The sequence below is a fragment of the Amblyomma mixtum genome, chromosome 5 (assembly GCF_055824585.1).
Source record: "Amblyomma mixtum isolate Tamu chromosome 5, ASM5582458v1, whole genome shotgun sequence".
NCBI lineage: Eukaryota > Metazoa > Arthropoda > Arachnida > Ixodida > Ixodidae > Amblyomma > Amblyomma mixtum.
In genome coordinates, this window is record NC_143016.1 from 53,967,820 (window position 1) to 53,995,655 (window position 27,836).

The window sequence follows — 27,836 nt, forward strand, 5'->3', positions numbered from 1 at the left end:
TTCAGATAGAGGAGGAAAAAATGAACCTGGAAGCCAAGTTTGATGACTGTAGATTAATTAGTTAATTAATTATAGGCAAAAATGTCGAAAGTGCGTCGAAATAGCGCGGACGTCGATATAGCCACGGGAACGGTGTGACGTCACATCCACCAGAAGTCCTCACGACATAGTAAAAATTGTCGCAGAATGGTATGAAAAACGTCGTATTTGTGTCAAATTAGATGGAAAATGTTCAATTAAGCGTAATTAACACTTAAGATCCCCAAAAGATGTATAATTTTGGTATCGATTAGCCGCGGGAACAGTGGGACGTCACATCCACCGGAAGTCGTCACGGCCTAATGTCCTCGGCTTTCGCCTCTCAACACTTTAGTTAGCAAAGTGTCCTCGCAATTTTTTAAGCCTTGGTTCAAGTTACGTGAAACACCGCTGTACAACAGAATTTGAAATTGTTGAGCTTACCATGTGTGCTCTGAGAAATTGTGAAGCCATGTTAGGCACTTGCTCTCTTGTCACACTGGTATATTTATTAAAATTTCAAGCAGCGAAACTGGTACAGGGAATGTCATTTGGATTTTTTCGTTGTTAAGAAACAATGTCATTAATAAATGATTGGAATTACATTTGCCGATGAAAAGTATAATGAACCTTGAACACAATAAGTGTGAATAGTTTGGGGTTGTAAGGAGATTTCAAGGCCTCTGTACTGTAAAATAAAATCAAAAATTATATTTGGGAGCAAATGTTCAGGAATATACCTATATCCATCATGAGTCAAGACACCAGAGAGGTCAGCAGTAGAAAACGATAAATGTAAACAATGTGGTCGACATGAATGAGCACAGCGAGGCCATATAGCCGAGGATAGGCATTCATGAAGTGAAATGATTTGATTGACAATCAGAGCTGCAGCCATTTTCAAAGTGCCAAAAGTCAGATGGGTGTAACTACTCCGTCCTACCTGCCAGGCCAAGAGGAACTAATATAGGCAAGTAAAACTGCGGTTTTAGAGATATCGAGGGTGATTGTTTGTTACTGCATGCAGTACATATAAGGTTTTATTACCTGACAGGTCCGATATAAGCCTTAAGAAATAACTTTCGAATTTGATGGGCGACTGGTTATGTTCAGATGAGAAGAAGTACTATGCATATGTAGCCGCAGGCTGCTGACATCTTGAGGGCAACATAATTCATTGCGAACATAATAAATTTTCCAGCATGAAAACAGCATTACATTCAACTGGATACCGTTATTGCTTTAACATCATGATTTTTTTGAAATGCTGCTGAAACATGTAACCGCTTTTTATGCTGCTACTCTGCAATCTTTTTTAAAGCAGCTGTCAGAGTGCTATTCTTGTATGCACGCCAAACTGATTGGTGCCTCTGCTTCCATCATTATGAAAGAATATGCTTCCTTTATCTCTGTCACCTTATACTTGAACATATGTGCGCTTATCTTGACATTTCAATCCAGGAACTCAAGATAGAAGCTACCTTTTGATGATCAACTACACATCACTGTGTAAACAGGCAGTAAGAGATGCCTCACCTGATATTATATCCAGCAGGTGTTTTCACAACCTTTATTGTAATTATTCGCTTATTTCATTACAGAACACGAAGGTATTGATCCAATTCGCTCACTTGTATGTGTGGCATGCACAACCAAAATTATACAGATATAAAGGCTCTTTATGCTACGAACAAATAATTTGTTGACCTTCTTTGTCTAGTATACTTGTTTTTCAGAAAATTCAGTCATTTTAACCTGCATTGTGGTGAAGTAAATATATAACTGCTCAAAATAAAACAATGCTGACCTATAAATGGTTGTGTTTATGCACTGTGTTCATCGAATATATGGCGGGCAGCCAACCAAAATTTGCTACCTTTGTCTATCTCATATATTTTTTACCCCTGCACTGTGAATTGGAAGTAAATGCATCAGCTGACTTCACCCACATGCTAGTTACCACAAAGTGCGAAATGTAAACATGGCCTGTTCATTGCATTAAACAAGATCTCGTTTTTCGTTTGTTGCTAATGTAATAAGCTTCTTCTAGCTGCCATTTTTTTTTTCTCTGGACTTCTATGGCATACCACTTTTCCCGGGCTGTGTGACTGGTACTCTCGTTTTGATGATCTCATAGATTGTGGCTAGTAAACTCTCACTGGAAATCCAGAATTACTCTTGGGAAACCTGCACAGCAAAGCACATGCTTAAGCATAGTGAGGAGTAACTGTTGAGGAAAAAAGATGGCAGGGGAAACGAGCGTTTACTACCTGTCTTGCAATCTAACGAAGGTTAACAAACGATGAGCAGTAAAGGATTCATTTCTAGCTCTCCACATACTCAATGATACTAAACAATTTGTGCACATTAGGCAATAGAAAAAAAAGGAGCCAAGGAGTTGCAAAAGATAGAAAGCCTGTCTTATTCTCTGCATTTAGCAGGAACCGCTGTTTTGTGGCCAACCGTATCCGGTACAAGTCAGGCAGTGCCTTGATGATAGCTAGGGGTTATCATCAGACAGAGCTAGACAGAGAGGCGGCCCCATGCAAGGAGTATTAAAGGCAGAACTTAGTGAGGCCTGTTTGTGCCTGTACTCTGCTATTTCATGTAAAAAGCTGCTTTCTTTTTAATGTAATCTTTATTGCACGCGTGACGTGCAATAAATACATAGAAAGTAAAATTATATCCATGCTCTCAATTCAATTTGTTGGTTAATGCATGTACGCGGTAACTGAGGTGGAAGAAATTTTACTTTCTATGTATTGACTGCACGTTTTTCAATTTAAATTGAATTGAATTGAAAAACGTGCAGTAAATATATAGAAAGTAAAATTACATTCCTGTTCTCCTGTTACATTCTTACATCCCTGTTGCTGGCATGCCAGTAGCTGCTGGCGTCATCTACACTAACCTTCTGCGTAAGTTGTAAGATGAAGTGTGTTTTTGAACGCACATATTGTGATCCTGTATGATTTCTTACACTGTAAACAAAAATATACCCAAAAGTGAGTAAAAATGGTGGCGGCCACCCTTTTTACTCCATTTGTGAAAACATTTACTCCATGAGTAGGGAGTAAAAAGGTAGACTGTCCTCCATTTTACTCCCATGAGGGAATAAGGGAGTAAAAATGAGGATTTACCAGCATTTACTCCAGTCTAGAAAGGTATTTAATTGTGGCGAATACTCCATCAGTGCCGAAATGGAGTAAAAAAACACCATTTTCTGCAATCCGCCCCGCCGCCTAGCGTCTCGTCTGCTTCTGATCAGTTGTCGGATAATGGAGGTGAGGGACGACCGCTTGGTTACCATCGTCGCTGGATCTCTGCTGACTTCTGCTCCTTCACGGGGGCCTGCCGCGGTACAAGATATCGACTTGTCGCCGTTTTCCGCTGCAGTACGTTACATAACTGAATTGCTCCTCTGAAGCCTCCAGTGCTCTAACGATACCTGACTTTCCTTTGTTTGTGTCGCCACCCCGTTACAGCCCCCACTTAGGCCTAATTCTCACAGGCTTTTTACAGTGTGGTTCTCGCAATGTGTTGCAGCAGATTATGTGTTTTATGAACATGGAACTGTGATAGAACATAGTGTCAACGCTGAGCTCTTGACTGAGCTCATGAGGCCACATTTTTCCTCAGCCATTTTTAAAATCCAAGCCTTAATGAAGTGAATATGAAAGCAAACACTGCCATTCCAAATTACCATCAGGTGTATTTTCATCTTTTCTGCCGTGGTTTTGGGTCAAATACAGCGTGGTGCATGACCGTGAAAACTACCCAGCGTGTCCTTTTCAGTTTTGAACTACTGATTATAATATTACATCCCTTTATCTACGAACATGGCCAACCAAACGAGCTCGTACAGCAAAAGGAGACAAGCAGGCGTCTCCTGCCGCGTACGGCGCCGCTGGGCTAGCAGACGGCGGAAAGAATGCGTGACACGGAGTCACATTAGGGCAGCGCAGTTTCCCAAGTTGGGTTGCCGGCGGCCCGCAGAGCTACTGCCTGTTTCCGCCGCTGTCACTGCTGTAAGAATGAGCCTGAATGAGGATAAATAAACATGACGCCATTTTTGGGCTCCATCTCTGTCGGTAGTAAAAAAATTACTCCCTTTTCACTCCAAAATAACTTCCTTTATACTCCAAAATAACTCCCTTATATAAGGGGGTAAATAAAAAACACCATACATATGGAGTAAAAAAAACCTCCTTTTGGGTGTGCGTTAGAGGACAAGCCATTTACTCCCTTCTGGGTGTTTTTTTGCTAACAGTGTACGAGCTTTACTGCATAGCAGTGGTTGTGTTGCATGTTTGAAGGTGTTTGTCCCTGTGACACTGGACACTGACGGACAGATATCTACTACTGAGTTGAAGCCACTGTAGTTATAAGGCAGCCACTTAAGTCTGGTTTTAGCTGTCTTGTGCACATTATATGTTTGAGATCATTCTGCAGCGGTATGGTAGAAACGTCACACTAAGCACAAGGAATTATTTGAGAGGTACACTTCTGCAGCATGCTTACACTGCTGCAGTTTTGTTGCATTCACGCTCTGACACACTTTGTAAGTCTCAGCTGTAGTATGAATCCCATAGAACACTACCCATTTATACCTACAGGAAATAAGTTTCTCCCGGTGTTTTTTCATGAAGGGCGGTGTTAACATTGAAGCAGTGTAAAAGATCCAAATAACTGCGTCGGTTAATGCGAGATCTGAAAAAAAAATCCTCGTCTGGAAATGCCGAAAAATCGTTCTAAATCAAATCATGGCTGAACTCTTCATTCCTATTCATTACGATTAACACACAATAGGAGCCCTAGGTACACACTGGAAAGCACATTCAGAATTTCTATGGTATTTTAAAAGATGAGATGGTACGTATGCCCCGAGGATGGTTGATGACGTTATATCTTGAATGTACTAGTCACTGGGGAATTTTAAACGAGGCCTCTTTCAGCGTTGCTTTTTTTTTTTCGAAAGACAAACCGGCGTTTCGGGAGCACTACCATTGCCAAGTAAATCTCTTGTTATGCGCGCAGTTTCTGTGTGTCTCGGATTGGACATGTTAGAACATCCCAATTAAAGAGAACGAAGAGCAGGGTCATAATTCCGTTTGAGGTGATTTTTCTGGTATTTTAAAAGAATTTCTTTCAGTTCAGTCATGGGCAGGCGTAGTTAATTATCTTGTACTGTTTTATTACTGTCACTACATAGCATGCAGAAATAATGGAATAAATATGGTTTCGATTGAACTGTACAGTCGTTGACTTCCAATTGCATTTATGCCTTGATTGAGTTCTAGGAGCCTCACAAGGTGTGTCAGAGCCTTAAAGCAGCAGAACTGCAGAAGTTCAAATGTTACCCCATATTTTCCTGTAAGTATTTTGTTTCTTGATTACATCTCAATTATGATTTCATGGATAGCTAGAGCTACATTTGCTCGAATAGTAGCGGAAGCATCTCACAGAAACGGCACTTCACTTGAAAATACCTGCAGTGCCGTTCTACTTAAAGGGACTGAGCGGAAAACTCATGAAAGCCTTACCGAAAAGAACAGGATACCATCGTTTCATGCGAATGGTGAGGAAGCGTAGCCTTCGGGATCCGGGCAGGCATTTTAATTGCGAACTTGGCCAGTGATGGTGGCACCTGTACTTCGTTTTCGTATTTTCTAGCTTATAGGAGATCCGGGTTCAATGAGTGTGGTCCCTTTGTAATTAAAACGCGTAATCAATCGACACAGGCCAACGCCTGTTTGTCCACAATGTCTCTAAAAATACCCGCGAGGGAGCTCCAGATAGAAATATGCGAAGCTACGTTGTAGCTTCCAGTTTGGAAAGTGCTGTTCCACATATTTCCAATGTATGTGAAGCACAGTTGCACTTATGTAGGTGGAACTTTTTGGAATAGAGTTGCAAGCCGACTTACTGTTTCTCTCGAAGACGAGACAGACTAGAAATTTGATTATTATAGGGATTCAGTGATGCTGAGTGTGACTTTGGGAAAGGAGAGGCCGCAGTGGAAGGAATATGAAGGCATTGATCAATATGTCAAGAGAAAACTTCCTGTCTGCGAACGCTTTCGCAACTCATGCAAAGTAGAATGCGCATGTGCTAGTTCCGCATTGTCTGCTACTCGCCGAACACATCAATTCTATTTGGTTTAAGTGCCCGTTGCAAACTCGAGTGAAAGTTGACTAGCGCTTACGCGTCCTTACCCTGAGGTAACCAAGCTCTTCGCTTTCCTTTTTTGGGCACAATCCCAAGTAGCACCGAACATTCAAATAATGATATAAAACTGTTGTGTAACTTTGCAGCAATGCTGCATATTACATTGGAATGTTGTGTTAATCTTGAAAATCTACAAATAACGTCACATGTATTGCGTGCTTTACATTAGTTTAACGTTCAAATTAAAGATTATGCTAATGCCATGCTCCAAATGCGGTTTTAATATGGAAATACTAAATACAAAACAACATCACGAATATTGATGTTATAGTAATGTTGAATCACAACCGCGAAATAGCACTGCCAATTTTTCAACCATTACATATCCGAACGTTTCGACTGCTTGTACAATGATGTTGTTCAAGTAGCAGAATTTTTCAACTGAATAACTGAGACGATGTATGCCATAAATTGCATGCATAGCCGAGAATTTTTATTACAAAACAGCGAGTTACTAATCCTACACTTATCTCTTATTGGCGCTCTTACGGCTGGCTCTATAAGCTTGAGGCAAAGCTATCTGTTATAAGGTGAATGTAGGGAGTTGCAAGCATTAGTTGATGTATGTTGTAGTACGTATCGCCCTCGCTGCTCCATGCTTCAAAAATCTTTGAAGTTTTCCCGGGCCACAGCTGGCGCGTCTAGTATTGCAACTCTACTCTACCGTTTTAGCGAATATGGCACATACGTTGTTGAAATGGTTAATTAAGATTAGGGAAATCCTATTCCAGAATTTATTTGTAACGTCCGAAAACGGTAGAAAAACAGAAGATTAGTAACAATGTGTGAATGTTTGATCAAAACAAAAACGCATCATTGTTGTAACATTTCGGTGTTCCCTGAGGAATGAAAACTGCGGCACACACCTGCTATTGAAACACTGAGCCGTAAAATCATGGTGTACAAACTCGTCTGTAGCACTCTTTTCCATGTTATGTCATCGCATAAACGTCTAAGCACGTGAACGTATTATAGTTAACGACAAGTCCAAGGGTAAACATATTTCAAGCGTGAATCGCCTTTTCGAACAGTCCCATTGGCGCAGCTAAACCAAAGCGGCCTGCAGTAATATATTGTGCCTATCACAAGTGACTCTCCCTCATAAACATTTGAACCAGCCTACTTCCGTGCTTCTTAATTTTTTTCTTGGTGAAAATATTCTGTAAATTTTCTACCTACTGATAGCGGCGAGGAATGACAATTCTATATAAGTTATAACCCATATTTCTTGGAAAGTACGTACAGTAAAGCTACAACGTAATTAAGTATAGAACACGACTTCCCCAACGCAGACACTAAGGGATGTTGTTGTTCCAGTCGAATGTTCGGTACGAAGTACACGGCCTACTATTCGAAAACGGCGCGCCTTGGAATCGAAAGCAGGACCTGAGCACGAAGCGCCATCTCTGAATGCTCCCGTGACACTGTCTCAAGGAGCGGAGCGACTCTACTGGGAGCAGTTTGTTAAGCGCACAGTGAACCTAGTCGCCACTCTAGATAAAACTACATATTTGCACTTATTGGTTTCATCTTTCTTGTTTATGGCTCAATCAACAGACACTCTTTGCTTAGGGTTTTGTTGACCAATAGAAGACAACTGATAAGGAGATGCAAATTCTTCCCATTGGGACGTTTTCGTTGCCGCTTGCATCTTTATTGGCTAAGGATATTCAGAGCAGTTTGTTTCAAATAATAAAGCCGAATTGTTTGAAGCTCGTCAGTTCAAGGTTCTGATTGCAGCTCAGGTTAGACCGTAAAGGATATATCCTTTTCCCATGAACTCCACAGGACGCGAGCCCCATTGAAGGTGTAACGAAAACGGCGCGACGAACGGGGACAAAATTAATACACACAGGACACAGGACAGGACCAGCGACATTACCAGGACATTACATCTTCAATCATAAACCAACTATCCAAAGTAAGTTTTACTCGCGAACTCCATACAAGGTACAGAGGTGGTGAGAATTTTCCGCTCAAGCTTCCGACCTCACAGCTATGCGAATGCCTGAGACAGTATGTCCTGCGCTTAATCTGCCATCTAATTACTGGGCAAACGAAGCAATATTGACACTGCTGAGCACGGCGTAAATCTGCAGGATTTTTCTGCTCAAAGTAAGAAGTCTGTGTACTAATCAAGACGTGGATGATGACGAAACAAAAACTAAACAATGGTATTTGCATGCCCTCCCGTTCGAACATGAAGAAAACGATTTTGCTTTTATTTTCTTCACAGTTGTGTTTGTGGCGCAGCTTTTACTTGAAATGTTTGCCTGAGTTTACATTTTATTCGTGAAATACAGCAGGCACTTATGTCGTCTCCAATATCTCGTTCTAAACTCCATCGTGATCCCATCAAAGGCGCAGCAAGGTCAGAGGGAGTTCCTTTCTTAGATCCCTTTTCTATCATTTCACCTTGATCGCCGGAAAAGCTTTAGACCTAATGCAGGCAGCGCACTATTTGCCTGTTCTCACATGCTGCCTCAAACACCGGAAATATGTTTCCTCACAGTCAGCATCCCCGAAAATAATTATTGGCTATGCCAGTTAACCGCACTTCACCTGTTTATGCTCTTTCACACAGACCCGCAAACGCAGCAGAAAGCATGTTTATTTGGCGAGAAGCTGGGAACGGTTGCAGCCGCCGACCTGAGTGCGTCTTGCCGGAGCAGTTCGCGATCAGTAAGCGCCGTGCGCGTTCCCCAGACAGCTGCTTATGGTGCTCGTAAACTTCCCAGCCATCGGGTCGTGAACTGCGGCTTCTCCGGAGGCGAACGATGCGCTGCCGCGTTTGCCGAAAATCGTTGCGATCACCCGGCTGTCGGACGTCACCGTGGACGAATTGCATCGTTCTTCGCCGTTGCTGTTTCGCCGCCATTGTGCCTGCGGGCAGAGAGAGACGGAGGCGTGCACACGTCATAGTAGGAGCAGCAGCAAACTAAGCCTTCTCAGCTCAAACTTGACCTTCAAGATGAAAGTTGCACTTTCACAGGAAGTAGTACATAAATGGAAAGAACAGCAGCCCTTGACCGTGCAGCATTCTCTGGAAGAACACAGCGCGCTCAATCCGCATTTTTTTTTTCAAGCTATTTAGTGACTTGAGAAACACGGAGTTAATGTTTTTGAACATGTTTTTTTTTATGGTGACTCTTGTATTCTTTACAATTTTGTTGCATAGAAATTAAGAAACACCCAAGACAGACTTACGTAGTCTTCAGTCATGTGATCTTTCTTGGGGCTCAGTAGATACCGAAGCAAGTTATTTGTTTTTTGCGAAGATTCACAGGAGGTAAGAGATCGACAAACGACTACCGTCGCTTCGGGGAAACCCGCCAACGCAACCGGGTCTTCCTAAAACTTGTGTTTCTTGAAAATTCTTAGCGCAGAAGACGAAGTACGACAGGACTGGTCAGGGCCAGCTCTTGTCTTGTTTCACCTGTTCTTGTCTCACCTTGTATTCACCTACTCTTTGAATTTTTCATAATGCATTCCACTGCTTTCCGTGCGCCTACACCTTGATTAGTTTGAACCCATGGGCTTGAAACTTCATAACTTTCGAGCCCACGGAATAGGCTGTGCTCGGTCTAATTTTGTTTTCAGGCCTCTCTGTTTTTCTTGATGAGGCGTGCAGCGTGCAGTCTATCGGTAATTAACACTAAAGTACTTTGCAGTGTGCACGAACTATCAGAAGAAATGCTAAAAGAGAGAGAGAGAGAGAGAGTAGGAAAAGACTTACTGGAATGCATCGGTCAAAAAGCTGGCTTGACTTGAGCTTCCTCAGCGCCACTCGCCTGACGCTCCGGTTCAGGGCGCAGTGGAACAAAAATAACGCGCACCCCTGAAATAGTGCCACTAGTTACAAATGCTTCGAAGTGAACTGGGCAAAAAATATAAATGCATGCAATAGCCGACACGGCTCAAAGCGAATGCACTGTCAGGAGTTTTCTGGAACTGTCATGGGGCGTCGGAAAATTACCGCGACCATCGACGAGGACAGATGCTGCGATTTTTCTACTCAGCATGCCAGTCAGGCAGACACACGACAAGAGAGTATTTCTTTCTGTTCTGCTGTCCCGCCTCGAATCCTGCCTAAGCAGCCACTTTATGCAAATATAGTTCTCTATTTCTCCGTCGTACCCTACCATGACGGCGACACAAATGATTACGCCACTTCGCCGTTCTCGGAAGTAAAGCCCTCGCGCTTGCGTCTGACTGGTAAGTAGCACAGTAGCTCGGTACAGTCCCAACTCGCTTGCGATGTGACGGAGCTGCCGTAATAAAGTGGTACATGCAGCTGGTAGGGCATATGGATAACGAAGCGGTTGCGTCTCAGCATGCTTCCTCTGACCGTCTATAGACTTGCCTGTGACGCGTTCAGGATGCAGAAAGCGTACGCGGCGACCACGGATGCCGGCCTGCTGTCCAGAATGAGAAATCCTGGCAGCCACGTGAGTCCCAGAAGGGGCAGCATTATCACCGTCGTCCTGATCCAACGCCTGCGAGGAAGAGGAGCAAGAGAAGCCCGTGCGATAACGTGTAGAACATGTAAAACATTTATACGCTGCCTACTTTTATGACCCAGGTTAAACAGTTTTATTGGCCTACATCACGAGATAGTGCAGGCTTGTTTTACACGAAAAAGGTGAAATAGAGCTGCTGCTTTTTTGTCTTTAACGTCCGACCAGCCGAGAATAGCAGTGTAAGCGCCTTCTCAATAATATACAAGGAGTTTACTGAACAGCCACTTCAATGCCACTTCACTGTTCATGAGAAGGTGGAACGACATCACTGGCGCCTATATGTCAAACCTCAGAATAAAAAGCTACCTATGCTGCTGCGAAGAGCTACTCCTGCATGTTTGCTTCCATTCGACCACGTGCACTAGGAAATCAACAAATGTTTAGGCTCCGCATTTACAGTGTAGGCTCTGGAAGACGCCGTAGCTCGGAATGTTTCGCCATTCCTTCGACCACCTCACGTTCCTCAGCGCATGCCCGAACCTCCAAATCGAAACTAAGACCTAAATAGGCGTTAAAGTATTTCGTCTCTATCGAAAGGCGACCACTACATTAAAGATCCGTGATTTTCAGCGTTTCTAGGCAAGTGCATGCCATTTTGTGCAGTGCTTTACTACCTTGGTTTTCAGAGGAATAGTTTCTGTATTAAATGATAACAAAACTGTTGGAATTAGTCGCAGCTTTGTCGAATGAAAGAAAATAAACAAAATTCCTCAAAAAACTTTTCGCATGACTGGAAATGGCGGTGAAACCTGTCCTCACGTTAGCCCGGCCGTATTTGCTTAGCGCCTGCACTAGACATATGCTATTGATGTTGGAATGAAAAGACAGTTAAGTATGCTTAGCACTACCTCAGCACTAGTTGCTTGAAGAGCAGGACATTGTAGCTACCACCACTGCTGATTCATCACGTAGGCGGTTATCGCATTATCGCAGAAGCAAGCCCGTACAGGTGATTAACGAGCTCAACAAACATGCACGACAACAGCTCACTCGGAAAAGTGGGGCTCGCGAAGTGCTCTGTTTTGCAGCCAGGGAGCCGACTACGACCCTTCGTGCCCCTTGAGCAAACGGTCAGAGATCAGTTCTTACGAAGGCCAGTGAACGGCGCTATGGTAAGGGCGTATTCAAACTATAACGACCTCCAGTTTTGTGCATTTGTCGGCCAGCATGGGCTTAGGAGGAGTCACTGGGAAGTGATTTCGAGTGCAAGCAAAGCACGCGGACAATAGAAAGATATGGACGCGTCTAAACGGCCAACGCCACCCGTCCTTTCTATTTGTACGTCTGGACAGCTCGCTAGGGAAAACAGAGAATAAAGGCCGTCCGATCCCGCCGTAAACGAAAAAAACCCGCGTCGACCTCAGGCCGATAAGAGGGGCTGGCGACGAATGTTGACGCGCGCCTCGTGTGGGCGCTGTTTGGACCTCCACGGTAGTGCTGTGCAGGAACGACGATAAGTCGTTCTTCTCTGCGACAAGCCGCCTACGCTGGTGGTTTTCTCGAAGGAGCTGCGTTTTTTATCTCCTCTATTTCTCTCTCAGCCTCTCTTATCGACCTTCACTATGTGTGAACGCATGCAACAGATGTCATCGCGGTACATGTGGTCTTTAGAACTCAGCGCCACAGCGGCCTCGTTTATGGGAAGCGTAAAAAAATGATGTGCATTCCCGGGACGATAAAGGAAGGCCGTGAAGTTCCAGTCTGCAACTCGTGTGAACTTGGGCGTCCAAGGAAAGCAGGTGCGACGAATGCCTGAAAGTTTCTGCTATAAGAGTCACAAGCGACACTTTACGGCTCACAGAGTAAACGAGGTAATTGAATTGCGTAAAGCTCGCCGACGAGAGGTGCACTTGCGGGGGCCTACGGAAGCGTCTCGGAATGTCGGCGATTTCCGTGAGGTGGTGTAATACGAGCAACACTGCATTCAAGAGACTGTTTTTCGATACGCATGAGCCAACTGCGTGATAAGAAAATATCGCGCTAATAAACAGTCTTTTTTGTTACTCTTGCGACATTTTCCTTACCAGACTTTGTGCGTAAAGAGAGTTCTTTCCTTAGATTTTGGCTCTAAAGCTCGTTCAATAAATGTCTTTAATTTCTTTAGACGTGGTCAAGTTGCGCGAAAAGAATACGCACAAGGCAACATACCGGACGTCTTGTGTGTATTCTATTCGTACAACTTTACCATGCTCGAAGAATTGCACCAACCAGCCCGACAACATTTTCTACTTGTCTGCAATCTCCAAGCTCCTTACTTCACTTTCGGTAATGAATTTTGCTCCTTATCTTGCAACAAAATATCAGAGCGCATGCGGGACGTCTTGTGTGCGTTATTTTTGTGCAACTTTACGATGTTCGAAGAATTTCACCACTAGCCCAACAGCATTTTCTATTCGTCTGTAATTTCCAAGCTCCTTGCGTCACTTGCGGTAATGAATGTTGCTCTTTGTCCTGCAACGAAATATCAGAGCGCAGGCGTTTTTCCGTCTGCTTCATCGAAATGGAGCCGCCTCCAGAGGAATCGAACTCGCGAGCCAAATGCCATCGACACTACACTATATCGCTACCTTTGGGTGCATGCTAATAGGACCCGAGATAAAAAGGATCACCCTTAAAGGTTGCCCATTCGCACAGTGTTATTCTTGCCCTGGATCTAACCACTAAGAGGGGCACCACTTTGCTTTCCAATGAGTCATATTTCTGGCACCCTTCGACCCAAAACGTCCATCGCCAACGATCGCAATCAGTCGGGATTGTTAGGAGTTTCATGGAAATTTTCCTCGCGCTGTAAAACAGTGCCAATGAATTTGAAACGCGAATTTGTCATCTTTCTGCAAGAATGGGATTATCTTTGACCCCATTTTGCGGTTCTCGTGTAAGCATACGTCTTTTCTGGGGTACTGTAAGGCCTGCCAAGCCCAATCGCTGAAGGTGATCGTTCTCGTGGTTTTAACGTCTCGTCTATACCGCATGAAGGGCGAACGCTGAATGTACTGAAGCACTTAATTCTGTTTTTCTTTTATCTGAAGCTGAATAAATGTCGGATCGCAAAACAAACTTCCGACTCGTCGTTGACGTCGCGAGCGTTGCATAACTGATAAAAGAGACGTTATCAAGTCACCAGAAAAATGCACTGACAAGCAACGACGATTTCCATTCTGAGGGTCGAAGGATACGTTAAAGGCCAATTTCTTACAATTTTTTTAGACTGTCTATAGGTCCATAGACTTTTATCTATAAAGCGTGGTATACTGCTGTTTGGACTTCGACTTTCTCGACATCCTATGCCTTTATAAAAAAAAATTTAGTCTATATACTGTGCATAAACTTTTGTCTATAAAGTCTATAAACTTTCTATAGACATATCTTAGACACTAGTTTATAGACAATACAAATCTTATAGACAGTTTATAGACAATCTATAGACTTATGGCCATACTCTTTCAGTAGATTTTTGTCTGTAGATAGTCTATATACTATGAATAGACAAAAGAAAGCCCCGCCACGGTGGCCCAGTGGTTACGGCGTTCGGCTGCTAACCCGAAAGACGTTGGTTCGATCCCGGCCACGGCAACCGAATTTCGATGAAGGCGAAATTCTTGAGGCCCGTGTACTGTGCGATGTCAGTGCACGTTAAAGAACCCCAGGTGGTCGAAATCTTTGGAGCCCTTCACTACGGCTTCCCTCATAGCCTGAGTTGCTTTGGGACGTTAAACCCAATCATAGTGATAGCCATAGACAAAAGTAAATATGTAGAGGAAGGCAATAAAGCCAGCAATAAGTCTCTTGATAGTCGATAGACATTTTTTATAAGGGTAGTCTAGTCATAGGCAATACAAACCTAAAGACAGTCTATAGATTATGGCATACATTTTAATACTTTTTTCTATATGCAGTCTGTAGACTATGAATAGACAAAAGGAAATATCTATAGGAAGACAATAGTCTATAAGAATTATATAGAAAATATATAGACCATTAATATAAGAAATCTTCTTTCACTGTGTTTAGTTTCCTTTTTTTTCTTCCCAGTCTGTAGACAAGAAAGCTTGGACACGTGCCTTTGCCTGAGCAGATAAACAGTGCCGAAAGAAGAGACGGCTCGCCTTCAAGCTTTGGCATAAAGAAGCATTCCATCCAGACAAGCGGAGTGCGCATATTCACCGCCGCCTCCGTCGCCTGGCATCCATGCATGCAGCGGGAACTTTGCATCAGCGTGCTTAGGAAATGTTTATCTTTCGCTGGGCGGAGGTGAGATTCGCTTGCCTTGCAGTCTCGAGTCGAACACCCGACGTTGTCTGCTTGGAGAGCCGGCACGTGGTGCGAATGGTGAACACCAGCACGGCGAAGTTTGCCTGCGCACGTCGAACGGCAACAAGATTGAGAGGCACTGCGGCCTGCTTGTTTGTCCGTGTGTGGTGGCGCAGAGACTGTCGAAACGGAAAAGTTCAGTGAAATTTCGGCGAAATTTCGACACGCGTAGCTGAGGAGGAAAACCCAAGCAGCGGGGAGAACAGTTTTCTTCAATATTCGTTTGCAGTGGTAACGATGGTGTTATATTCGGAAAACAATTTTGTAGCAGCAGCATGAGGTCCGGTTTGTAGAACGTGCCCATCTTTTAGATTCAGTGTTCGTGCAGGGTACCCGAGTATGCTGATAAGGGAGGCACCGTCTCTTGAACATAGTGTACGGTTCGGAGGCTGGCACCGTATTCTTAACGAGGGGGCTGGCCGTATGATACGCTGTATTCTTGTTTTTTTTTTTAAGAGAGACAGATTAAAGATCTTTCTTTTTATACTAACAGCAGCAATTTTGGGACATCGTGTAAAACAGCAAGTTCGCTGAGCTCCAGGGAGCCTCCTTAACTAAAACTGTCTCACGCGTTTTGCTCTGAAGCGCCGTAAAACCACTCACATCAAAATTGCTGTGGTTGCTAGCAATGGCAGTTGCTGAGATATAATTGCACATTTTGCCACTCAACGCTACAGAAAATGAGGACGTTAGTCTTTTTAATAGGGTCGCCTCCACTGAAGAGGAAGAAAAATAAAGCCAAGCAAAAATGAGAGAAGAGAAAAAGGGTACACATTTCTTCCGTTTCGATCCCTATCTTCGATAAAAATGCTTGCAAAACGGTGCTTCACGTTACATTAGCACTTATTAACACTTCAGGCTTAATAAAGAGTATGATGTGTCTGCTGTTGATTTAATTAAATAACTACTGACTAAAATGAAAATATGCACAACAACAAATTAAAAAAAGATAAACTACACGTAAATAAAATAAGGGGGACACTTAAGCTCCTCCTTTATGGTATGAAGCGGCAGTGTTAATGATATCTGACACTTTCTTAATTAGTACCTCTTTCTAATAACATGCACTCATTAGCTAGCATCAGTAGGCACACCAGACCACATGATACACTACAAGACACAAAAGGTTTCCCTTTAACCATGTCGAAGGAACGTTATCCAATGGCAAATCGGTAGCTGTCTAACTAGTAACCCAAGCGTGATGGGAGCGATTTGCAAATAATTATTACAATTTTCATCTAAGCCTAATTAATTTACTTTACATCCTTACATGTCGTGTTGACATTTGAGTCAAATTACGACCTCGTAAACATATTTTAGCTGAATTTTTGCGCTGTGCTGAGTTTTATGGCACAAAGGCAACTAAGGCCACCATGCGCCAAAGGGAATTTTAATATGTTTGCTTGGTAAAGATATTAAAGTTTTAGTCATTTTCATTCCATAGCTCAACGCGTGACGTCAGGAACCTCTCGACAAATCGGAGTTTTCTCGACATCCCATTGACTACGCCAACGCCAACAACTACGGTGATTTCTTTGCTGAACGGGAGCTTAACACTGTCGCGTAATAGCACTCTTCGACCGGCCTAGACAACTCCCGCACAAGACGTGCAATCTTCAGCACATCGTTGTTGAGGAAGGTCCCAAATTTGAGGTCTTCAATAAACTCAGAAAATTTCCTTAAGATATCAAAGCCTTAAGTTTGGGATGAAGTTTGTTCAAAAGGCATAGACCAAAGGCCTACTCATGCGCTAAATTTAAGACCAGTAGCGCTCAATACGCTGGTGATAAACCTGCGCAGGTTTTCATATTAAGTGAGCTACATGCGCGTAATACGATAAATTATGGGAACTCCGTTGTCTATGCGTCTATGTATAGATCAGGTTTTGAATCTGAGTATACTGACATATGAAGAGTGGTAAATGCTAGGGTGAAGCAAGTACACTGGCAAACGTGACCGACGGAGGAAAGCACCGCTGAACGCTGACCGTCCAGCATCCAGATCAAATATCCTGTGAGAATGAAAAAAAGGAAAGGCCAAACGGCGCGCCGTTAGGAATTACATACCGTTTTTGAGGGGCGCTCTAGTGCAAAGAACGACAACACTTCAAACTTACATTTAATATATTCCATAAGAGTAGCATTCTCCAGGATACTGAGAGCCCGATACTTGGATCATCAAAGGAAAAACAATGAAAAAAAAAGAACACGTGTCATTGCTCACCGTGAGAACAACTGCCACTGGCCCAGCGTAGCTCCATATCACTCCGGACTTCCTCGAGAGCCAGCAGCTGGGCAAACAAGGGTTAGCAAACACCACAGGTGGTTTTTCCAGACATGTGCGTGTCACTGGAGCTCCGAAGCGAATAGGAATGATCAGTACAACTACAATTCCTTTACTGAAATGTAGTTAGCCCTTCTTCTACCTGACGCGAACACCGATAAAAGCGCCTAGTCGCTATGATAAAAAGATAGGGTAATTCAAAGCCGATAATGACTGCAGTTTGAATCAACAGTCAGCCGTTTTCTTCTCTCTGAAAGAAAGTTTTCTGTTAATAAATAAAACCGTCTGACAACACTGCGTGAAGGCGCCCCAGAAATGTGTCGCTGTATACAATACTTTTAGGGGTGCGCATACAGCACTGTTTCAAAACCGAATCGAATACGAATCGTGTAGCTTGCAGCCGAAATGAATGGGAAGCGAATGTTCATAGAGCCGAATCAAACACGAAGCACAGTATTTTTATGAATATTCCCTACTTCTGCGATTATTCGTACGAAATGAATAATCTTGATAAACAGAGAAGAGGTAAAGGTGGCGCTGCGGTACGGTACTATAACTGATGGAGGTATAGCTATAGCTGTCAAAACACGGAACGCGAATATCCACTTGAAGGCACGTAACATGAAGTCAGTTTTTTAGCCTATGATCGTCATGTTATGCGTGCAGGAAAATTATCTTTTGCTTTTGGTGAGGATAGTGAATAACCAGCGCCACATATCAGCAGATATAAGGGGATGTAACTACGCATGAGCCATGGCCTCCGAGATCGGATATTAACATGATTTGCTGAACCTGCCTCAGCCCTACCGCGGCACCTAAGCTCGGAGGACATGTATGAGCATTATGAATGCCGCAACCCTTCATTGCGTGCAGCTCAATCGCGCCGGCATGCTTTGCGGTGTCGGGGTTCTGAACGGATCACGACACGGAGCGCCGGTTTTTGTTCGGCTCCCTCAAGAGGATAGAGGTGCCACACGGGTACCTGCATGACATTGTTTACCAGCTTGGCAATAGGACAATTTTTTCACGAAAGTGAACTTGACTTCAAAAATGACAGCTAGTGGCAGTTGGTCTCATGTGGGTGTTTGTGTGCTTGGCTGGATCACAGGACTGTGTCACAAAACTCTTTTCAAATTAGTTTTAAAAGGTCGCTACAATAAAGTAATTCGCGGCAGATTTAACGCAAGGCTAATCCCATCGGTAGACAACAAAAGCCTCAACCTCCACCCTACTTTTGAAACAGCCCTCGAAGAAAACTACAGCTTGCCGTTTTCGAAAATTCAGCCAATTATTTGAAAAGTATCCGAAAACTTGGGGGCTCATTCGACTTGTTTTGGTTAATTTTGACAACACACTTTTTGATTGTTTTGACGAATCGAATAGCAGGATATTCGATTAGCTGTTGGAAGAATTAGAATCATGGCGCACCTCAAATTATTTTGTCAAACGTTCCACTGTCTTTGTCACACTCAGCCCTTGCCGTTATTTCTTTTTACCGTTGCCACGAAAAAACTAGTCCGGTCATTTTGCCGAAATTCTTTAACATAAATATGAAGATACTACCCTCAGTTTCCCTGAAGTCAACCTTTCGTTGACTCCAGATCACGTGATGGCCGAGTGATTATTGCAGCTTTATTGCGACTAAGCTGTCATTCTTTGGTTATCGTTGTCCGCAGCGGAACAGGCAAGATAATAAAAGAACATTGTTAAGGCAACAATGGATCAGCCAGAATCGTCATTCGTCCGACCTTAGCCGTACGTCTGCGCATCGATAGCTGCGCAGCATTTCGGGTCATCGAATTCGAGGAGAACATCGTCATTATCCTTGCATACCATGACGAGCCATGACCAAGCCCTGACGAGGCTTAATTAAGTGCATGCTTATATTGATAATCACCCTTAGGATGAGGAAATTATCAGTGCTGATGCGCTGATTGCAGCTCGGGACATGCAATGTTACTGTTTCGCATGAAACGCTTCTGTGCTCCCGTTGTGAGCGGTCCCCACAGTGTCCCAAAGTCATACACATTCTCGCAAAGTCTCGCATCATCGGGACGTTGACCCCTGGGAGGAAATCGGTGTTTCACTGACAAAGCTGGGAGAGGAGCGTCGACTGATCAGCTCCCAAGACCAGTGACTGCTAGATCGAGCCAAACTGCTGTTCACACTGCTTTCCTTGATATATATATATATATATATATATATATATATATATATATATATATATATATTGTGATGAAAAAGATGACCCGCAGCAGACCTCTGCGGCTAGTTGAAGACGAGGAGGTCGAGGCAGAGTCAGCGGAGCAGCGTCTGGACGGCTGCGCTCAGTGACCACGTTCACCAGGTCCTCCAAATAAACCCCCTTGTTACAATATATATATATATATATATATATATATATATATATATATATATATATATATATATATATATATATATATATATATATATATATATATATATATATATACCGGTAGCACTGCCGAGCGGCGGCGTTCTGGTTGTTGCCCTAATCACGATCGTGGCGTGCTACAGGCTATTGGTGAAGACTGTACCCCGCCCCCATTTGCTCTGACGACGTTGCCAAAAGGTGGAGGAGCTAACTGGAGGTAGCAGGATTTAGGGAAGGCGTGGGTTTCGCTCTGAAATACGACGAATGGGCTTAAGTCGATTTTGTACCCCCAGTCAAGCAACAAAACAACAACTTCGCAGCGGACACCGGTCGCAGCTTTCGTTCTGGCGGTACATGCGCACTTGCATTTTTGGACGCCTGTTGTTGCTTAAAGGCACACAAAGGGCTAATAGAAGTTAGCTTGTTTGTATGGGGTGCTGCATTCTTATCACAAAGAGGGCATTCTCACCGAAAAAGGAGCTTTTATAAGCTATAAAAATAAACAAAATAAAATATAGGGGCCACCATCACCGGTCGAATTGGCAGGTAAACTGCGTGCATCGACAGCGAATTTTTCGCGCGGACCCCAGAGGCTATATACGCTAAGCGCCATTGAGTTCAAAACGGTGCAATCGATGTCTTTTAGGTATGGAAACGAGTTTGGATGGTTTGGCAGGAACATTTTTGAATCCAATTTTCTCGCCGATAAATGCGTATTTTGCTGCCGCATAAACGCTAACATAGTCAGAAAGAGTCATAGAACTAGTTTCTACTTGGAAGGATGATTTGATGAAGCTGTCCTTAGCTTCGCTTCAAGGCCATCGGGAAGAACTCTAAATGGAAGCCAAGCCAGAGTATGATAGTCTAGTAGCAAACGCTGTTGAGAGCGCTGAATGTGCTCCGCCCCCTCAGTGGTTAGGATATCGGAACCACTGAGAGCAGTGTCATGAGCCACTGTGCATTATAAGGCCTCTGACACAGTTGCTGCATGCGTTGCTGGGAGCTGCGAGGACGGTGGCCATGCCTCAAGAAACTCCACCTAAGAGGCCAGAACTTTATCGCTTTCAGTGTGCGGCAAGATGGCAATAGTAATTATGCCACAGAAAAGCGAGCTACTCGGTGACTAGTATTAGAACGCCTCTTGGTACCGCGAAAAGACAAGGGACGAGGAAGAAGTTCCGCGCTCTGTCTTGTTGGCTTCCTCCTCGTCCCTTGTATTTTTGCATAGTCTCAAGAGTTAAGAAGATAGCCTGTTCTGCGCGGCTCTGTGTGGGCGTGTTTTGGGTGCAGAGGTAGAGGAAGAGGTGGAAACGAATTTAGGGAGGGTTCTATTGGAAATGAATTTCTCGGAGATTTGTGAGCAAGACGTGAAAGCAAACACTTATTGGCGGGGTGATGTGCCAAAACTGAAAAAAAAAAATGAGGCAGCATATCGTCATTATGAGCTCACTCTCGTGTACTGCTGGACAAAGTCCTGTCTAACTGATCTCCAATCAACCCTGTCCTGAGCCAGCTGTGGCCACCCCATCCCAGCAAGCTTCCCGATTTCATGTAACCGCCTGATTTTCTGCCTTCTTTTGCCTTCTTTACCCAGCTTTCTCCCTTCTTTCACAATCCATTCGTTTATCATAAGAGATCATCAATAGTTTGTTCTCCCCATTACATGCTTAATCTATGCCCATTTTCTGTTCTTGATATCAACTAAGATATCGTTAACTCCTTTTTTTTTACTTGACCCACTCAGCTCTCATTTTGTTAGTGGCCTACACCTCCATAATTTTTTTTTTACATGGCTTTTTACGTCGTCCTCAATTTAATCTGAAGAATTTTCGTTATTCTTCATATTTCTACCATGCAGGTCAGTACTGACGAGATACAACTCATATTTACTTTTCTCTTAAACATATTGGCCGCTTGCCTGTATCGGACTCAGAATGAGGCATATTTCCTTATTTACTTTTTTTTGGAATTTAATAAACGTGCTCCTCATTTACCATGTTAGTCACACGGAAGAAAAGTTGTAAATCGTGTTATTTCAATACCAACCGGGAGGTCATTTCAAGTGTTTTTGCCGTTTTGCACTGTTCTATCTAGGTAAGCTCCTCGTATAGGGGAACCCGTGGAATACATCCGGCTTTTAAAGTTGGGGTAGTACATGGTACTGGTTAGCACGTAAACGTTTGTTGGGCAACTTGGTGCGTGTTGAATTCAACGCGAAGGGTTTCGCAAGAGAGGCGATCACGGGCTGAGACAGAACTTGCGCCAGTCCGCTCGTGTCTTGTGATTGTCTCCTTTCGCAACCCTTCCAGTTGAAACTCTGTCACAAACGTGCGTTTCTGAGAGCCAGGCTCGCATCGCAGCTGGAGGAGATACAAATAAGCGAGCCTGCTGACCAGCGCCAGCCACATGCCCGCACCAGGACTGCTGCGATTAGACTCAAGCCGGAGTAATTACGCTTTGCACGAAGGCGCTGACTCGATGCTCCATCAGTGAAGTTCACACGATTTGCGCGGAGCTGGCTGCGCTACGTCTCACACGGCGCCCTTGGGCTGAGGCTGGTGATAGATAAGTGATAACATATCGTGACGGGCAAGTGATTTCAGACAGCAAACATTTATTGATGAGTCTTCTGAGAGCTTACTTTGACGTGAAGGTATATTTTTAACTCTAATATTTGATAATCTGTTGTTTTCATTGATAACAGTCTACTCGAAAGGTATCGAAGCTTGCAGTTCTTGTTTCTCTTCTTCCGCACCATAATTAGTCGCAGCGACTCCTAGGCACGTATTTGGCTATTTTTTCGTACTTGTAAGCGTAATATGCAATGAAATGAGTGCGATGCTAGGCACGTTCGTAGGAGTAAGTCAGCTTTGTGTTCTGGCTTTTGAAAGCCCTCGTTTGTAAAAAATGCAATGCCAGTTCCTCCAGTGCCACTTTTTTGGTGTTTTTTTGTGCTAATAATCTTACTGCTTCTTTTTTTTAGGTGGAAAGCGGAGAGGAATAAGCAACGTCAGCCACCGCCCGCATCCTGTCCTTTAGTTCACTGAGTTATAAGCACAAGCACTTCAGTGCAGATAGCCTGACAACGTCGTACACATGCCTGTCTTACTTCGCATTTGAAATATTACTTTAACCTGCGCTGGTGTCGTGCGACGGCGGCTAGTATCGGAGCTTTTCTTTCAACACTCCGTAAAGTTCAACCGCCTGTGCGAGACGTCAGGCTGATAACTAAGGTTGTAAGGTGCCGACTGGCGTAAACTGATAACGTCGGCACTACATCGCTCATCTTCACAGTAAGGTTCTTGTCCTGCGCGATCGTCATTCGTTGCGTGCTGCCCTGTTATAAAGCGAAATCTCCGTCTGCAGTCAGTTATCGAACCTTTCATCGTTTCTTGAATTTGAAGTGCGCTTGAGCCGCGCATCAATGCTGCTTCGAAAAACACGGCGTGGCCTCCAAAGCTTCTCTATTTCTTAGTATCGGGCGCGACTTAACAGCTTTCAATCTTCCAGTCATTCTGTTCAATCAAGAAGCGGATGCCGAGAAAAGAACCGGAGCTTTACTGAGCGCACCGTTTCAGTCATTTTGAAGGTCTATTAGTAGACCCCTTAGCATTTATCCTTCACATTCCATGCATTTTCTCATAGCTTGGTAGCGGGTGGCACCTATTTATCACTGTCATGCAGCCCAGGAAGGCTTCTAAACGACGTAAGTCCGCAGTGAGTGTGTCTACTACATTCCTCACTGGCCTCACGGGAAAAATAACTTCGAAGTATGATTTTTGGTGCCCTGCACATAAGGGAGGTCAAAAATTGGTTTCTTAGCAGCTTATGTTTAAGGAGCGATAATTTCGCTGAAATAAGGACGTATCCTTTCATAACTATTTCTGAGTACCATAAGTCTCTATTTATGAGCTAATTATTCGAACCCCAGTAAATATGATGTTTCAGGCGTATTCGGCTGAGCGTCGAATGTCAAAATGAAGACTGCTTTCATTAGGATGTCTATTTGAGAGATGCTGGTATTTCTGGAATAACACTGCAAAGTCTCGCCCAGTTACACAGCGAAAGTTCTGCAGTCGATAAAAATATATGAACGGAGAAAGAAAATTGAGACTACTCTGGAGGTGGCTAAACACAGCACCCTGAAACGGCACAAAACAAAATAAGGGTGGAACCATAAGTCCCGATAAAGTTTCTCTTCGGAACACAGACACACATATATAAATGTACAAATATGTCGTAGGGTAAGCTCTTTCTATTCTGCGTAACGCGATTGAGCGAAGGCAATCTGCGTACGGCCAGTTTAAGGTCAGCACACATTTCTGACGAAAAGCCGCTTATAATATTCCATCTACCACAAAATCTGGTCGGATAGAGGCAATATTTTAATTCAACAACTTTTCTGATAACAAGCCTTACAATGGTGTATGCAAATATTCTTTTGTGACGAGGCCTTACGTCTGTGTTGTCATTATGCGTGCCACAGCGCGATTTCCACATGAACCACTCAAGGAGGATGTCGTCACGGACGTCGTTCTTACTTTTGATCCAGTTTCTAAAATCACTATGCAGCGAGCAGTGTGGATCTTGCCGCGTTCGAATAAGACGTAGAGAAGTCCGTATTGGCCGGTTGAGGCGTTTCGCACATTGGCTCTCGGAAATCAGTATCAAGGAATTAAAAAATTCACCTGCTTAAATCAAGAAATTAAGCAGGAAAGCCACTACTACTACTACTTACTACTACTACTACTACTACTACTACTACTACTACTACTACTACTACTTACGACTACTTACTACTATTACTACTACTTACTACTACTGCTTACTACCACTACTACTACTAATACTACTACTACTACTACTACTATTACTACTACTACTACTTACTACTACTACTTTCTACTACTACTACTACTAGAACTACTACTACTACTTCCTACTACTGCTCTACTTACTACTACTTACTACTGCTACTACTACTACTACTACTACTTACTACTACTTACTACTACTACTACTTACTACTTCTACTTACTACTACTACTACTACTACTACTAGAACTACTACTACTACTAGAACTACTACTACTTACTACTACTACTACTACTTACTACTACTTACTACTACTACTACTACTACTACTTACTACTAATTACTACTACTACTACTACTAGAACTACTACTACTTACTACATTTGACCAACTCTGTTCCCACTTCGAGTTATTGATCGATTCGCTCTCGCGCTACCATAAGCTTGCCGTCCCGGTTAGCTCAATTGGTAGAGCGACTGCTCCGGTGAAGCGGTGGTCCCGGATTCGATCCCCAGACCAGGACGAATTTTTCTTTAACTGCGAAGTTTCTGAGAAAGCTGTATAGCTTTCCTTTGTAGCCGTATGGCTGCGCTTGGGTGGATGTCAATGAGTAATTCCTCCCTTATTACTACTACTGCTACTACTACTTACTGCTACTACTTACTACTACTACGACTACCACTACTTACTACTACTACTTACTACTACTATTAATTACTACTACTGCTTACTACTACTACTACTACTACTACTACTAATATTAATTACTACTACTTACTACTACTGCTTACTACTACTACTGCTACTACTTACTACTACGTACTACTACTACTACTACTACTACTGCTACTACTAACAAAAATGGCAGCGCTGTAGACGAAGAAGCCAGTCAAAGGTATTTCTTCCCCTCAGTTGATGATTTTGTCGAAGAAGAGAGGCTGTCAAATTCTTCAAACAGATATTTTTCAGGTGTTCGACGGTGTACGGCAGTGAAGCATAAGCCCATTTACTGATGCCGAGTTTTCGAGATTCGTGGCCATCACTACGAGTTTAGTACATCGTGTTCTGAGCCCTGAGTTGTTCTGTTTCCTAAAGGATGACTACTATCAGGGTAGGCTTTAATTAATGAGTTTCTTTATTAAGTATCTTGCACGTTACTAGAAACGAGGCTTGATTGCGTGCCGCGTTGTGCAGAAATAAAGGAGGAGACGTTTTAAAATTTCGTTCCGCAATCAAACGGCTTCTTTTCACGCAAATTTTGGAGAATATATTGAATGTGTTTCCAGTACTTGGGTAATCGTGCATTTATGAAGGCGTCCACGTCTTTCGTTAGGCCGTTGCGATGGGTCGAAGGGCTTACGCATGGTATCAGCAAGTCTATTACTGGTGGCAGCAAAATGCATTTTCTTAATTTCCTTATTTATTTTTGTTATTGCTTGAGTAAGCAAGCGCTAGTGTGAAATTGATTAGTAACAAAATCTTTGCCTGATGTAATCGGCTTGGGGATCGGTTCCCATATCAGTTAGCCGTTAAGGAATCATTGCAAATGGAATAGAGTTTGAAATTGTTCTAGCTGGTTATTTTGATGGTGTTGTCTGGTTGCGCTTTTGAAAAACCTCAACACAAAACGGAAAGCTGATGCGCAATCTTATTCAGTGCAGTTTCCAGCTTGTGTCGAAGTTTTTCAAAAGCACAACTGTGAAAAACCTTTCAAGAGGCGTTTTTCGCCTCTTGGACGCGTACGCCAGGGCAATAAAAGTCTCTCTGCATCTCGGTGATGAAAGAGGCACTTGGCGCAACTCTGCCCATTTTTCTGTTGCTAAAATTATATACTTTGGCATTTTGTGCCCATGTTAATGTTAGTGCTGCAACAAGAGACGCATTGATTGCTGAACGAAGTAGAATTTAATACAGAGTATTTTTTTTTTCTATCCCTTTAGATTCCAACTCATGATGTTGCGAGTTTCTAGAAAGGACCCCATGAACACCGTCTCGAAGTAAATACCGGTGTCGCCTAGCTTCAGGAATCCGCGCTATAAAAACTGTCATTTGACGCAAGCAGTTTTCTGGGGAAAATAGCGTGGATTTACCGATTCTTATATTTAACCTCTTTGTTTAACTTTGTGGATTTAAAATCTGGGTTTTCAGGTAAAAAGGTAAAAAAGTATCTTTTTCATTAGAATGCAGCAGTATCTTAATACAGGCCAACTTTCAAATCGTCCTGAGCGTCCATTTAGGTCACTCTTTTCATGCTCAAATTATTTGATGCTCTTATCGGCTCAAGGTGAGAGGAATTGGGACACCTGTATCTCCTGTATACAGGTAGTCTCCGTGCCCTGCGGTAGTTTGGATGAAGGTTCTTGAGAAATGCATCTGGCGCTGTCAAGACTCTGAAGGTCCTTACGTTGTGCTAAAACTTGTTTCATTGCTTTCAGTCTGCCGTTTAAACCGCTTTGTTTCCGTTTTTTTCTCTCGACAGGATGATTCGGACGCTTATCACTGACGTCAATGCTCTAGCGGTTGTTCCAATGCGGTCGAAAAAATTCCGGTTTATGCAGAATTTGAGAGGCCGCCGCAGCCAGCTAGTTCGTTATTTTGCGATTGTAATAGCGCTTCCAAGTGCTGTTTCATGGTTTCTCGTGTAATTCGAGTACGTGAGCAGCAACGCAAAGGCTGCCTCAGCACTTGCTCAGCGCCGATACACCGCGCGCATGAAGACTACGAAGCACATGCCTGCTGTTGTACCTACTTCTGGCTTGTTCCATAGCCTTGCGGTCTTACTCCCGCTGTAACGAGGACCACCAGCAAGGGCACGCCTGTCCGGAGAAGTATGATGTCAGAGCAGTTCATGATGTTTAAGCAATCGAGAAAAGGCAATAGACACACGTTTCAGAGGCTGAACCACAAGAAGAAAAGCCGTATTTTGTTCCTCATTAAAGCCGCTTACAAGGAGCTTACAATTCTCGGGGCATTACAAAAAAGAGTGAGCTCTGATCGTTTAAGAATCACCGTCCTTGTAGATGTAGTTGTTAGCAAGGCTTTTTATTAGCAGAAAGGCATAACATGAATTCTTTCATAGGTGAAAACTTTTCGGGGCCTATAGCGCTGTTAGCTTTTTTCTAGGAAGTGTGTGCTCCTTCATACACTCTTTCGATGATTTCCGGAATTCGCCCAATTATGGTATTGCAAAAAAGTAGAGCTCGCCGCATGGCACCTTTTGTGAAAATCGCTGTCAGCCGAGTGCTTTACTTTCCCTTCATGCAGC

The 27,836-nt window shown here is 43.4% G+C and overlaps 1 protein-coding gene across 1 annotated transcript; it reads right to left on the reverse strand.

Annotated features, from left to right (window-relative positions):
• Positions 1-8,839: 8,839 nt before the first annotated feature.
• On the reverse strand, positions 8,840-27,421 carry LOC149342196 (adhesion G protein-coupled receptor E5-like). The gene is made up of 6 exons (XM_089546763.1): positions 27,321-27,421; positions 17,301-17,367; positions 15,033-15,121; positions 10,610-10,742; positions 9,983-10,084; positions 8,840-9,129 (listed from the first exon to the last, which is right to left on the reverse strand). Exons 1-6 carry the CDS (start codon positions 27,419-27,421, stop codon positions 8,926-8,928), a joined length of 696 nt encoding a protein of 231 aa, XP_089402889.1. The 3' UTR covers positions 8,840-8,925.
• Positions 27,422-27,836: the final 415 nt, after the last annotated feature.